Source organism: Protobothrops mucrosquamatus, unplaced genomic scaffold (genome assembly GCF_001527695.2).
Source record: "Protobothrops mucrosquamatus isolate PMUCROS unplaced genomic scaffold, P.Mucros_1.0 scaffold4390, whole genome shotgun sequence".
In the NCBI taxonomy this organism is placed as follows: Eukaryota; Metazoa; Chordata; class Lepidosauria; order Squamata; family Viperidae; genus Protobothrops; species Protobothrops mucrosquamatus.
In genome coordinates, this window is record NW_015390303.1 from 25,128 (window position 1) to 41,188 (window position 16,061).

General features: G+C 41.0%; 1 protein-coding gene across 1 annotated transcript; it reads left to right on the forward strand.

The window, feature by feature from the left end:
• The first annotated feature begins 2,028 nt into the window (after positions 1-2,028).
• LOC107298947 (zinc finger protein 208-like) lies at positions 2,029-14,960 on the forward strand. Its single transcript, XM_029286647.1, has 2 exons — positions 2,029-3,981; positions 13,568-14,960. Exons 1-2 carry the CDS (start codon positions 2,048-2,050, stop codon positions 14,931-14,933), a joined length of 3,300 nt encoding a protein of 1,099 aa, XP_029142480.1. The 5' UTR covers positions 2,029-2,047; the 3' UTR covers positions 14,934-14,960.
• Positions 14,961-16,061: the final 1,101 nt, after the last annotated feature.

Here is a 16,061-nt window from a genome sequence, read left to right on the forward strand (position 1 = left end):
GGTCTTTCTGTGTGATGTGAGATTTCAACATTTAGCTGATTCTTTAGCTGCACCTCATTACAATCTCTCTCTTTAACAAATCTCCTTCCCCCCTTTTTCTCTCTCTCACAGAGAGTAGAAAGTTGTCCGTGGAATTTGTAGAGTCACCTCCTCTTTGTGGTGCAGCTGAAGGATTGGCTGAACCTCTACTTCAGGTAAGGAGGAGAAATGTTGGAAAAGGTCCATGAATCTTGGATGGATTTCATTTTGTTCTAGAGTTCAATGTAATAAATTGCTGTTTCTAAGCAATATGAATTTGACATCAAGTCATTGAACATTCATGCTTAGCTTAGCCCACTCTCTCCCTTCAGAGGAGATACTTTGCAAGATGCTTTCTCCACACACACACACACACACACACACACACACCACTTCACTCTCAGATTTCATTGACCAGACAATTGTGAGCATTGGGGCTCTTCCTTCTGTCTCCCAGGGTCTGTCTCACGTACCGTTAGAAAAAAATAGAGCGTTTTTTGCCTTTTGGAAAGCATCTTTGGGGACAACCATGACGTGGTGATTGAGAATCTCCATAGACGTATACTATTACAAGCTCTCTCCTTGAATTAGTGGGGAAAAAACTGTCAAATTATTTTTGAGATTATCTGTTAACAGGGAAACTTGTTTTCTTCTTCAGGATGTTGTGTCTTTTGAGGAACTGGCTGTGTATTTCTCCAAAGAGGAGTGGTCCCATCTGGATCCTGCCCAAAAAGCTCTCCATGGAGAAGTCATGCTGGAGAATTCCAGGAATCTGGCTTCTCTGGGTAAGAACTGTATCTGTGCTCAGAAATGTAGAGAAGGCATTGGGTGGGGGGCTTAGGTGATATTTCTAGTCACAAACATTGCTTCTTTATACCCTGTCTTTATTGTTTGTAAATAATAAAGGCAGTGGACAATTCCAATATTCCTTCCTCCTATTGTTTTCCCCACAACCACCATCCTGTGACCCAGGTTGAGCTGAGGGAGACTGGCCCAAAGTCACCCAGCCAGCATTCATGCCTAAGGCAGAACTAGTACTCCCAGTCACCCAGTTTCTAGTGCCTTAACCGTTTGACCAAATTGACTTTATGGAAGAAGGAAATTTATTGGAAGATAAATTGGAAAACTGCCTTGCCTTCCTTTTTACATAAAGGAAATGTTTTGTTTTGTTTTTAAATGCTGTCTGCTCATAAAATACAAAATATTCATTTCTATGCCATAGAAGATATTAGTCAGAATATGTGGGAGAGGCCTCATGCAGGGATGGTGTGGCCTCTCTTGAGCAAAGGTCCTGCCTACCAGGGGTTCAGTATCCACTCCTGACCCTGGACACTGGCTCCTCGATGGGCGTGAGCTGCTATAAGCAGGACTGGATTTAGCCCTGAGAGGGATGTTCCCTTCCTAGAGATGTGCCCACTTGTGTACAGAGTTTACCATTAGCCTAAGTTGAGGGTGGGGAGCTATTGCCATCCAGGAATTTCCCTTGGCTTTCAGAGATTCTTCCCTGCAGACAAGTGGAGATGATACTTTCATTGAAGTTGGGTAGCTGGTGGGTATGTTGCTAACCCAGCATGATACAGTATTTGGTGCACTTAGGGAGTACGTGGAACTATGGAATAGTCCCAGGTCAAAGATTAAATCAGGGTTGTCTCTTAGGTTTAGTCCAATTCTGATGTATGAGGATCAGTAGGGATCCACTTGGTCTTTGCTAAAATCTTAGTTTGGCATCTTCATGTTTGCCAACCAAAGAGGCAAAATATGTTGATGATTTCTTGACTAGATTTCAGAAGAAAAGATTTGATTGTTCCCCTATTCTTGATACAGTTTTCATTTTTTTCTTTTTCAAGGTTTTAATGGGCAAGAAAATAAGAATTGCAAGGAAGAATGCCAAATGATCCATTCAAAAGAGGGAAAAGGGAAGTTTTCAGATCAGATACAGCCAAAGAGTGATGAAACGAAGCAATCACAAAGTGGAATGAAAAAAGGCTTTCCGAGGTCCAGTCGGCTTCATAACCATACAAGCATTGATATGAGAGAAGAACCATATAAATGCATGGAGTGTGGAAAGAGCTTTAATAAATCTGATCATCTCATTTCCCATAAAAAGACACATTTAGAAGAGAAACCGTATACCTGCAGGGAGTGTGGAAAGACCTTCTGTTATAATTACTCTCTTATAAGACATCAAAGGAATCTCAAAGGAGAAAGACCTTATAAATGCAGGGAATGTGGAAAGACCTTCTGTAATAATCACACTCTTACAAGTCATGAAAGAAGTCACAAAGGAGAACAACTTTATAAATGCATGGAGTGTGGAAAGACCTTTACTCGTAGGAGTAATCTTAACTCTCACAAGAGGATCCATACAGGAGAGAAACCATATCAATGCATGGAGTGTGGAAAGTCCTTCTGTTATAATCATTCTCTTATAATCCATCAAAGGAATCACAAAGGAGAAAGACCTTACAAATGCACAGAGTGTGGAAAGACCTTTAATTATAGCAGTAATCTTAATTCACACAAGAGGATCCACACAAGAAAGAAGCCATATAAATGTATGGAGTGTGGAAAGACCTTTAATTGTGCCAATCATCTTAATTCCCATAAGAGGATCCACACAGGAGAGAAGCCATATAAATGTGTGGAGTGTGGAAAGAGCTTTTGCAAGAAAAGAGCTCTGATTCAGCATAAAACTACCCATACAGAGGAGAAATTATATCAATGCCTGGAATGTGGAAAGACCTTTTCTTATTATAGCTCTCTTATAATCCATCACAGGAACCACAAAGGAGAAAGACCTTACAAATGCATGGAGTGTGGAAAGACCTTTACTTGTAGCAGTAGCCTTAATTCCCATAAGAGGATCCACACAGGAGAGAAGCCATATCAATGCATGGAGTGTGGGAAGGATTTTAGGAAGAGTAGTAATCTTGCCTCCCATAAGAGGATCCATACAGGAGAGAAGCCGTATCAATGCATGGAGTGTGGAAAGACCTTCTGTTATTCTAAGTCTCTTTTAATCCATCAAATGAATCACAAAGGAGAAAGACCATATCAATGCATTGAGTGTGGAAAGAGCTTTACTTGTACCAGTCATCTTAATACCCATAAGATGATCCACACAAGAGAGAAGCCATATAATTGCGTGGAGTGCGGAAAGGCCTTCTGTTATTCTCAGTCTCTTATAATCCATCAAAGGATTCACAAAGGAGAAAGACCTTATAAATGCACGGAGTGTGGAAAGAGCTTTACTTGTAGCAGTAGTCTTAATTCCCACAAGAGGATCCACTCAAGAGAGAAGCCGTATCAATGCATGGAATGTGGAAAGACCTTTACTTTTGCCAGTCATCTTAATTCCCACAAGAAGATCCACACAGGAGAGAAGCCATATCAATGCATGGAGTGTGATAAGAGCTTTAGAAGGAAAAGTGCTCTGATTCACCATAAAACTATCCATACTGAGGAGAAGCCATATCCATGCATGGAGTGTGGAAAGAACTTCTGTTATTATAACTCTCTTGTAAGACATCAAAAGAATCACAAAGGAGAAAGACCTTACAAATGCACGGAGTGTGGAAAGACCTTTAGTTGCAGCAGTCATCTTAATTCCCATAAGAGGATCCACACAGGAGAGAAGCCGTATCAATGCGTGGAGTGTGGAAAGGGCTTTAGGTGGAATTCTGCTCTTACCTCCCACAAAAGAATCCACACCGGGGAGAAACCATATCAGTGCACGGAGTGTGGCAAGAGCTTTACTCATAGCAGCCGTCTTAATTCCCACAAGAGAATCCACACAGGGGAGAAGCCATATCAATGCACGGAGTGTGGAAAGACCTTTCATTGTAGCAGTAATCTTAATTCCCACAATAGGATCCACACAGGAGAGAAGCCGTATAAATGTGTGCAATGTGGAGAAGGCTTTAGAAAGAGTTGTGATCTCACTTCCCATAAAAGGATCCATACGGAGGAAAAAACCGTATGAATGCATGACGTGTGGAAAGAGCTTTGAACGGGGTAATGCGCTCACTGGCTATAGAAGGATCCACACACGGGAGAAACAATGTCAATAATGCAAGTGTGGGAAGAGCTTCAATAGAAATATAGGTAGTCCTTGGCTTATGACGGCAACTGAGCCCAAAATTCCCACTGCTAAGCGAGACAGTTGTTAAGTGTGTTTTGCTCCACTTTACGACTTTTCTTGCCGTGTTTTTTAAGTGAATCATTGCAGTTAAGTTAGTAACATTGTTAAGCTGGCTATCCCATTGATTTTGCTTTTCAGAAGGTCACTAAAGGTGATCACATGACTTCAGGACACTGCAACTGTCATAAATATGAGTCAGTTGCCAAGCATCTGAAGTTTGATCAGGGGACCATGGGGATGCTGCAACGTCTGTAAGTGTGCAAAATGGTCATAAGTCACTGCTGTAAATTGAGGACTACTAATAGTTGTCTAATAGTTGTCTTTAGGCAAGAAAAACCAAATGTACAGGTATAGTATAGGGGGTACCTTGCTCAATAGTAGTAACTGTGCAAGGGACCTCAGAGTCCTAGTGGACAATCACCTAAATATGAGCCAGGAGTGTGCTGCAGTTGCCAAAAAAGGCAACACAGTGCTAGGCTGCATTAACAGAGGGATAGAATCAAGATGACGTGAAGTTTACTGTGATTTTTATTATTGCCTGTTCACCGCCCTGAGTCCCGTAAGGGAGATAGGGCGGTATATAAATTTAAATAATAATAATAATAAAGTATTAATTGTTGTTAATTGCGAAGTCGTGTCCGACCCATCGCGATTGGTAAGGCCACACTTGGAATACTGCATCCAGTTTTGGTCACCGCGATGTAAAAAAAATGTTGAGACTCTAAAAAGAGTACAGAGAAGAGCAACAAAGATGATTAGGGGACTGGAGGTTAAAACATATAAGGAAAGGTTGATAGAATTGGGTATGTCTAGTTTAATGAAGAGAAGGACGAGGGGGGACATGATAGCAGAGTTCCAATATCTCAGGGGCTGCCACAAAGAAGAGGGAGTCAAGCTATTCTCCAAAGTGCCTGAAGACAGGACAAGAAGCAACGGATGGAAACTAATCAAGGAGAGGAGCAACCTAGAACTAAGGAGAAACTTCCTGACAGTTAGAACAATTAACCAGTGGAACAACCTGCCTCCAGAAGCAGTGAATGCTCCAACACTGGACATTTTTAAGACATTTGTCCGAAATGGTATAGGGTTTCCTGCCTGAGCAGGGGGTTGGACTAGATGACCTCCAAGGTCCCTTCCAACTTTACTATTACTATTATTACTATTACTATTATTATTATTATTATTATTATTATTATTATTATTATTATTATTATTATTATTATTATTATTATTATTATTATTATCCCATGCAAGGACCATTTGAGTCCAAATAAATATTAGACTTTCTTCAATATGCATGCATAACTTACCTTTCTGGTGCAAGCCAGAACAAGGTGAAACAGGCTTAATAGCAGTAACTGTGAGAGGGACCTTGGATGTGGACAATCAATTAAATATGAGTTAACAGTGTGCGGCGGCAGCCAAAAAAGCCAATGCAATCCTAAATTGCATTAACGGAATCAATCAAGATCACTTGAGGTACTAATAATACTCTATAAAGCCTTAGTAAGACAACAACCTAGAATACTGCATCCAATTTTGGTCTCCACACTAAAAAAAAAAAGATGTTGAGACTTTAGAAAGAGTGCACAGAAGAGCAACAAAGATGATTAGGGGACTGGGGGCTAAAACCTATGAAGAACAGTTACAGGAACTGGGCATGGCTAGTCTAGTGAAGGGAAGGACCAGGAGAGACATGATAGCAGTGTTCCAATATTTGAGGGGCTGTCACAGACAGGAGAGAGTCATTTTCCAAAGCACCTGAAGGCCAGACAAGGAATAACGGATGGAAATTGATCAAATAGAGATTCAACCTAGAAATGAGAAATTTTCTGACAGAGAACAATCAACCAATGGAACAGCTTGCCTTCAGAAGTTGTGGGAGCTTCATCACTGGAAGCTTTCAAGAAGAGACTGGACTGCCATCCGTCAGAAATGGTGTAGGGTCTCCTGCTTGGGCACGGGGTTGGACTAGACCTACAAGGTCCTTTCCAACTCTGTTATTCTATCCTATTCTATTCTAATCCTGCTTGTGGTTTTTGCTAAGTTCAAATAGTCAAAAGGCCTTCTCTGCATGTAGAAATATTCCTGATTGTTTTTCATTATATTGTTTCAAATATTCCAATTATCACATTATTCTTCAGCCATCTTTTAGGTGAAAAAAATCTTTATTAGAGGTTATCTGATACCTCTTGCTGTTGCCTCAGTATTTCTGTTCTGATATTGGTCCAAGTATCTGGACCTAGCCCTTTTTCTGGCTGTTCTATCTTTTACGTCCCTGCTTGTCTTTGGAAAGCTCCATTGAGACACCCGATTGCTGCATCCAGAATATTGGCTGTTTCTTGCAAAATCTTGCAGGTTGTGAGCAAATCCCTTCCTTTAGCAGCTAAAATTTGTTTTCATACATAGAACTTAGTGAGTCCCTTGAGTCAGAGCTGATCCAGCCACTACCATCAGTTTGTCACAGGTTCTTTTTAAACCATACCCAGTTTGATTGACTTGAGCTCAAAAGATCCATTAAAAGTATGAATTCTAGACAATTTAAGTTTTCTTTCTCCGATAAGGGTTGTGGAGATGTTTTCTTTTGAAAAAATATCCAAGATACAAAAGTAAAACATGTAAACAACATGTAAAGTTATTTCTATATTCTCTTATACTAGATATTTAGTATATTTATGTATATTTAGTATATTCTCTATACTATTATAATATATACTATATTCCATCTATACTATAATATTTATACTGCTAGTATATTGTTAACTATTACCACTATACAGTACTTATAGAATTTTTTATTGGCCAAGTGTAATTGGACACACACGGAATTTGTCTCCGGGGCATAAACTCTCAGTGTACATACAAGCGATGTACACTGTAATAATATACAACAATATTTTTACTCTTACAAACCCTGGTCTGTCTTTAATTCCTCTCTGCGGTTTTCTCTCTTGTTTTTCTTTATTAATGGACAGCAGGTAAAGCGCTGGCACCTTCCCAACATTGATCTTGGCTTATGCGATGTCACGTTTTACGACCGCATCACTTAGTGATGGGAGTTCTGATCCAGATTCCATTCCTTAACCAATGACTTACCTGTATAAGTGGTCCTCAACATGATCACAATTGAGCACACAATTTATGTGGCTAAGTAAGAAATTTGTTAAGCGAGGATTGCCCCATTTTACGACTCTTCTTACCACATTTGTTAAGTGAATTATTGGAATTGTTAAATTAGTAACATGGTTGTTAAGTGAATCTAGCTTCCCCATTGACTTTGCTTCTCAGAAGGTCGCAAAAGGTGATCACATGACCCTGGGACCCTGCAACTGTCATAAATGTGAGTCAATTGTCAAGCATCCGAATGCCTATCACGTCACCATAGGGATGTTTCAACGGTCGTAAGCGTGAGAAATGGTTGTCATACATTTTTTCAGTCCGGTTGTAAATTTAAATGTTCACTAGACATTGTAAGTTGAGGACCACCTGTATTGGATTTCAACATAATTCAAGCACAAGCAATAGAACAAAGTCACATATATATCAATGTATCCTGTGTGAAAAGAGTTTCAGGACGATGAATTCCTCTCACAAACGAAACCAGAATGAGAAGCCGTGAAATCCATGTTCAAATATATTGAAACATCTTGAGGTATTACAGCCATGGTGGCGCAGTGGTTAGAATGCAGTATTGCAGGTGATTTCTGCTGACTGCCAGCAGTTTGATTCTCACAGGCTCAAGGTTGATTCAACTTTCCATTCTTCTGAGGCCAGTAAAATGAAGGTCCAAATTATTGGGGGCAATGGGCTGACTCTTTAAAGCATTTAGAGTACAATAAAGCACTATCAAGCAGGATATAAGTTTAACTACTATTGTGATTTTGCCTTTCTATGATACGATAAGAATAAGGAAATGTCTAAATTCAATTTAAATAAATTGGATTTATTTAAAGTTAATTGGATTCTAATTACATTTGAATAAAATTAATTTTGGATTTAAATAAAATAAAATTTTACTAGAATGGTTATTCATGAGACTTTTTAAAATTCAAGTGTATTAAAGACAGAAAAACTTTTGGAATGATTTTGAGGGGGCAATACTCGGGTTTTCAGAGATTGCGGCTACTTTGAAGCAATTTATTCAAATGCTCATTAATGGTTATAGATCGAACTTGTGAAAGGGCAGCAATTTTGGTTTTGTAGCCATTATGTCAATTTTTCCCATTACAGAAGATTGAGAAAAATGGGCTGAAAAGGACCAAGCTATTGGCAAAAGAGAGATGCTAATTGCATTCTTTTTAAATTGCTTCTTAACTATTTCCCCATTACTTTATTTCATTAATTTAGATAAATCTCTTTGTTGTTTTTGCACTGTCAAACCATGGGAGTTTTCAGCTCTTTTGGCTAGAAGAAAATTGGTATTTTCTTTAGTGCTGTTGCCTTACAATCTTCAACATTCCTGATCATATTTTCTGAGCTGTATTCCCTATTGAATACCGAAATGAAGCCATTTTTCTTTTTTCCCTCATGGAATTTGAACTTTATATGTACTCCTCAAGGTTTGCCTTCCTGCATTTTGTAATTCCACCTTTTCTCCAGTCACCTATGAGACACCATTCATTTCTCCATCATGGATCCTTGTTTTGAGGTAAAATTTCTAAGACTTCCATGATTTGAGCTTTCTCTCCATTTTGGAACTTGTTTACTTTTGATGCCGTTTCTTCAGGATTATTCTCATTTTTGCTGCTGCCACTTGCTGTTTTGAACCACAGTTGGCCGCCCAGAGGCAAGAATTTGAAAAAGCAGCTGTAATAATTGAACTCAACAAATAAAAAAATGAATAAAAGTCTTAATTTTCCTACCCCTTCACTTCCTATTTTGTGACTCTGCCAGCCCCTTTATCTTCCTTCACTTCAGGACTGAGTTTGCCCACAACCACATCACACAACCTGGGCTTGAAAGAGAGGCTCCTGTTTCTTTTGGGCCGCCACAGAGATTTTGTCAATATTCACAAGATGGCAGATTGTTCTTAGACATTAAAAAGGGAAAGTCTAGAAAATGTTGCCTGCTGGAGACAGGCAATGTTAGAGGGACCCTTTCCTTCTAGTTTAATGCCCATCATCCCAGGCCCGCATGGAACACAATCTCCCCTATTCCCTTGCAGCGTCGATCTAGCGTTGCATGCAGGATCCACCAGGGGGCTCCCTGGGCTGCCGTTACAAAGCCCTCACCAGCCCCCGCTTCAGGAGAGAACTGAGCATGCGCTCTTCCAGCAGGTCGAGAGACATGCTCGGTGCATTTTCCAGAAGAGGCTGATGGTGCTTCCGCCCTTCCTACAGGTGCGATTCTGCTCGCTCTCGCTCTCTCTCTCTCTCCCCCCCCCCCACTGCCTCCTCCCCGCTGCGAGCCTTAGGCTAAGCCTTCCCAGGAGTCCCACAGGCTGCAAGGGAGCTTTGCACGGACGGAGATAAAAACCTGACTCCGGAGTTCGGTAAGTGGGGGGACGTTTCTTTCACGGGCTGGACCGTGCATGGAGACAACCAAAACTTCATCAGGTTCGGAGTCGTGGGAAGGGGGGAGCCCAGGGTCCCATGTTCCCCTGCCGCCCCTGTGCATGCACGGGCCAGGCAGGGAAGAAATCAAAGCTCCGGACGCGCTGCGTTGCCTCCAGGAAGAACTTCAGGATCGCCAGAAAGGTTGGAGTTATTCAGGATTAGGCTAAAAGTGGGGAACCTGTTTCCAGGAGATGCCTGAATGAAAACATCATGTTAAGCTGGTTTATTGATTCGGATATTATTCTGTTTGCATTGAATGGTGGTTTGTTGATTGTGATTTCTCAGGTAGCCATAGCAGTTTGGGCCAGGCGTTTAATGAGGTTCTGCTGGCTAAAGTTACAGGGGAAGTTCAAATATTGATTGATTTACCTATGAAATCGATTTAGAAAGCCAATCATCTCAATGGCTATTTGTGACCTGAGACATTGATGATCTGGATTGTACAGAGGTTGCTTTTCAGGCTGCAAGCAGCCATCAACATTATTTGAATAAATAAATAGGAATAAGAAATCAAAAACATATTTTAAATTTATGTATCCAAATTGTTTAGTCCTTGAAAGAAGTTGATCCAGAAGGTTACTACAGATTTTTTTTTTCCACACAGAGATACATCACTACCTACAAAGATTTTCCCCATCTTCCCAGATATTGGTGGATTCATAAGAATTTCTTATTTCAGTTTTTGTGTGTGCTCAGTTGTTGGTCAACCTGTATTTCTGGAATTTTCTTTTGTTTTCCATTTCAGATATATAAATTGGAAATCTTTCCTGATTGCTCCTGAGTCTTAAATATCTTGTGTGGGAAGAGGGCTAAATGGCCTTAGGAAATTTTGACAGACCTCTTCTGATTAGGAAGACCTGTGCAGATCCATCAGTCTGTTTTGATGCTGGATTAGAGACCAGAGAGAAGATGGAGGGACAACGCCCACCTGGAAAAAGCCCTGCAGCTGCTCAGTCTTGGAGCTTTGAGATGAATGGGGCAAGTCCTGGGCAGAAGAACCAAGAAGAGGAAGCCAAGAGTTCAGAGGTCCAATGCTGTCACTTCAGAAAAGTGCAGTTCCAGGAGGGGAGGGGTCCCCGAGATATTTGCAGTCAGCTTCACCGTCTTTGCTGTCAGTGGCTGCAGCCAGAAATACACACAAAGGCCCAGATGCTGGACCTGGTGCTCCTGGAGCAGTTCCTGGCTTTCCTTCCCCCAGAGATGGAGAAATGGGTGCGGGAGTGTGGAGCAGAGACCAGTTCCCAGGCGGTGGCCCTGGCCGAAGGCTTCTTGCTGAACGTGGATGTGGAAAAGATGCAAGAAGAGTTCCAGGTGTGACAATATAATCTTAACAGGTCTAAAGAGGAACTCTCTGAGTTTTCTGGAATTATTAACTCCTAAAGCGAGTTGTTCTATTGTTCCAGAGGACTTATTTGGGGCAATTCTTCCATTCTATTTCAGGTTTCAACAATGGACATTGTAGTAGTTTGAAGGTGCAGTATGATAATTCATTTCTATCTCTGTGCTCTTCCTTTGTTTCTCCTATCACATCATGTCCAGAAATCCTTGGAAGCCGCGACTCAGTATCCCAAGGGGGGGAAAGATTCATCCAAACCCTCTCAAGAGCTGCTGTTCGGGGAGAACTTCCAGAAAGGTCAAAGTCAGGACATCACGCCAGGTAACAGAAGGTCTTTCTGTGTGATGTGAGATTTCAACATTTAGCTGATTCTTTAGCTGCATCTCATTACAATCTCTCTCTTTAACAAATCTGCTTCCACCATTTTTCTCTGTCTCACAGAGAATAGAAAGCTGTCCGTGGAATTTGTAGAGTCACCTCCTCTTTGTGGTGGAGCTGAAGGATTGGCTGAACCTCTACTTCAGGTAAGGAGGAGAAATGTCGGAAAAGTCCATGAATCTTGGATGGATTTCATTTTGTTCTAGAGTTCAATGTATAAAATTTCTGTTTCTAAGCAATATAAATTTGACATCCGGTCATTGAACATGCACACTCAGCTTAGCCTACCCTCTCTCTTCTGGGGGGATCCTTTGTGAGATGCTTTCTTCTCCTGCTTTGACATCAGATTTCATTGACCAGACAGTTGTCAGCATTGGGGCTGTTCCTTCTGTCTCCCAGGGTCATTCTCACATAGCATTACAAAAAAACCCCTTATTTTGCCTTTTGAAAAGCATCGTTGGGACAACTGTGATCTGGTGATTGAGAATCTCCATAGATATATATATAGTACTAAGTGGATTTAAGACCCAACTACCAATTGACCAAGAAAACTATTTTAGTTGGCTATGCTGAGAGGCATTCCAAATACCTCCAACTAGATCCAATCTGCTTCAGTTATGTCATCAGCCATCACTGGATCACTCTCCTAGATCTCTTCTCCTTTTGAGGAAGAAAAATTATTCTGGGATTATCTCTTAATAGGGAAATTTCTTTTCTTCTCCAGGATGTTGTGTCTTTTGAGCAAGTGGCCGTGTATTTCTCCATGGAGGAGTGGTCTCAGCTGGACCCTGCCCAAAAAGCTCTCCACGGAGAAGTCATGCTGGAGAATTCCAGGAATCTGGCTTCTCTGGGTAAGAATCCCTGTCTGTGCTCGGAAACATAGAGAAGTCATGGGGTGGGATGGGGGCTTAGATGATATTTCTGATAAAAACATCATTTATTGATACTCTGCCTTTATTTTTTGTAAATAATAAAGCTAGCGGACAAACCCCAATATTCCTTCCTCCTGCTGTTTTCCCCACAACAAGAACCTTGTGACCTGGGTTGAGCTGAGGGAGACTGGCCCAAAGTAACCCAGCCAGCATTCATGCCTAAGGCAGAACTAGTACTCCCAGTCACCCAGTTTCTAGCCTCGTGCCTTAACCGTTTGACCAAACTGACTTTATGGAAGAAGGAAATTTATTGGAAGAAAAATTGAAAAACTGCCTTATCTTCCTTTTTACATAAAGGAAATGTGGTTGTTTTTTTTTTAAAAAAAGAAATGCTTTCTGCTGATAAAATACAAAATATTCATTTCCATGCCATAGAACATATTAGCCAGAATCTGAGGGGGAGGCTGCATGCAGGGATGGTGTGGCCTCTCTTGAGCAAAGGTCCTGCCTACCAGGGGTTCAGTATCCACTCCTGAACCTGGTCATTGGCTCCCCGATGGGCGTGAGCTGCTATAAGCAGGAGTGGATTTAGCCCTGAGAGGGATGTTCCCTTCCTAGAGATGTGCCCACTTGTGTACAGAGTTTACCATTAGCCTAAGTTGAGGGTGGGGAGCTATTGCCATCCAGGAATTCCCCTTGGCTTTGAAAGATTCTTCACTGCAGACAAGTGGAGATGAGACTTTTCGCTGAAGTTCGGGATCGGGTGGATATGTTTCTAACTAAGCATGATACAGTATTCTGTGCACTTAGGGAGTACACGGAATTATGGAATAGTCCCAGGTCAAAGATTAGATCAGGAAGAAAAGGTTTGATTGTTCCCCGATTCTTGCTACAGTTTTCATTTTTTTCTTTTTGAAGGCTTTAATGGGCAAGAAAATAAGAATTGCAAGGAAGAATGCCAAATGATCCATTCAAAAGAGGGAAAAGGGAAGTTTTCAGATCAGAAACAGCCAAAGAGTGATGAAACAAAGAAATCACAAAGTGGAATGAAAAAAGGCTTTCCGAGGTCCAGTTGGCTTCCTAACTCTACAAGCATTGATACAGGAGAAAAACCATATAAATGCATGGAGTGTGGAAAGACCTTTAATAAATCTGATCATCTTATTTCCCATAAAAAGACACATTTAGAAGAGAAACCATATAGCTCTAGGGAGTGTGGAAAGACCTGTAATTATTACTCTCTTAGAAGTCATAAAAGAAATCACAAAGGAGAAAGACCTTATAAATGCATGGAGTGTGGAAAGACCTTTACTTGTAGCAGTAGTCTCAATTACCATAAGAGGATCCACACTGGAGAGAAGCCATATCAATGCATGGAATGTGGAAAGACCTTTACTTGTAGCAGTAGTCTCAATTCCCATAACAGGATCCATACTGGAGAGAAGCCATATCAATGCCTAGAATGTGGAAAGACTTTTACTGGTTGCAGTAGTCTCAATTACCATAAGAGAATCCACACTGGAGAGAAGCCATATCAGTGCCTGGAATGCGGAAAGACCTTTATTTGTAGCAGTAGTCTCAATTACCATAAGAGAATTCACACTGGAGAGAAGCCATATCAGTGCCTGGAATGTGGAAAGACCTTTACTTGTAGCAGTAGTCTCAATTCCCATAAGAGAATCCACACTGGAGAGAAGCCATATCAATGCCTGGAATGTGGAAAGACCTTTACATGTAGCAGTCATCTCAATTCTCATAAGAGGATCCACACTGGAGAGAAGCCATATCAATGCATGGAATGTGAAAAGACCTTTATTTGTAGCAGTCATCTCAATTCCCATAAGAGGATCCACACTGGAGAGAAGCCATATAAATGCCTGGAATGTGGAAAGACCTTTACTTGTAGCACTAGCCTCAATTCCCATAAGAGGATTCACACTGGAGAGAAACCGTATCAATGCCTGGAATGTGGAAAGACCTTTACTTGTAGCACTAGCCTCAATTCCCATAAGAGGATTCACACTGGAGAGAAACCGTATCAATGCCTGGAATGTGGAAAGACTTTCTCTTATAATTACTCTCTTACAATGCATCAGAAGAATCACAAAGGAAAAAGACCTTATAAATGCATGGAGTGTGGAAAGACCTTTACTTGTAGCAGTAGTCTCAATTCCCATAAGAAGATCCATACTGGAGAGAAGCCATATCAATGCCTGGAATGTGGAAAGACCTTCTCTTATAATTACTCTCTTACAATCCATCATAGGAACCACAACGGAAAAAGACCTTATAAATGCATGGAGTGTGGAAAGAGCTTTACTCGTACCGATCATCTTAATTCCCATAAGATGATCCACACAGGAGAGAAGCCATATCGTTGTATGGAGTGTGGAAAGACCTTTACTTATCGCAGTAGTCTTAATTCCCACAAGACGGTCCACATAGGAGAGATGCCATATAAATGTGTGGAATGTGGAAAGGGTTTTAGGTGGAACTGTGCTCTTATCTCCCACAAGAGAAGCCACACAGGGGAGAAGCCATATCAGTGCATGGAGTGTGGGAAGAGCTTTGCCTGGAGTTCCACTCTTTCTTGGCATAGAAGGATCCATACACGGGAAAAACCATATCAATAAAAGAAGTGTGAGAAGAACTTTGAAAGAAAAATTTTAAAACTGCACATGTTTCCTTTTTTGTATAGAAAATGGATTTCTTTCACAATGCTTTCTGCTGATAAAATATAAAATACTCATTTCCATGCCACAGAAGATATTAACAGGCATCTGAGGAGAGGGTTGCATACAGGAATGGTACGGCCTCTCTCCTTCCCCCCCAAGAATGGGCCTCTTACGGCTGCCTCGGTAAAATGTTCTCTGATAGCTTTTTGGTTTTTTATTCTCTGTGATTCGCTTTGTGTTTCATGTTGAAGAGACTAACTGTTAAGCATCAAGCAATGTTTTTTTAATGGGCAGCTTTCTGTGGCTATCCCCCCCCCCCATCTTTATAAATGCAGAGGAGATTGTCATCAAGGAAGTGGCAGCTCTAAAAAATGGAAAAACAAAAACCAAAGGAGGAGACAACGGGCGAAGAAGGGGTAAGCGAGCAGGGATTTTGAATAGACTAAGGAAAAATGGAATAAAAACCTCTTCTTTCACTCTTGCTAATAAGATGGATTAAATACTTCTTTTAAAGAGATGCAACTCTGATTTTTACTACTCAGCCGCCCTCTGCTTTACTGAAACCTGGCTAAATGAGTCAGTTGATGATAGCAGCTTGCATTTCCCAGGATTTCAGATACAGAGGGCGGACAGAATTGCAGAAACATCCGGTAAAAAGAAAGGAAGGGCGTCTCTGCTTCTATATCAACGATCGATGGTGTAAAAATGTAACCACACTAAAGAAATTCTGTGATGTGGACTTAGAGACATTGATTATCAACTGCAAACCATTTTATTCTCCATGAGAGTTTTCCTCATTCATTCTATTTGCAATGTATATTCCTCCAAAACTTGAATAAACAATGCACTACAAACTCTAGCTTACTTGATTATGTGGGCTGAAGACAGATACGCAGATTCGCTCCTTATTGTGTTAGGAGATTTCAACAGTGCTTAACATAACCCAAGACCTACCAAGATACTTTCAGCATGTCAATTGTCTTACTAGAGGCAAGAATACTTTAGGGGACCCTCCAACTCCTCGCCCTGCAAAGACCACTGCCTCCCCCTCCCATTTAATGGGCCTGCTAGAGCAGGGCTTTTCTT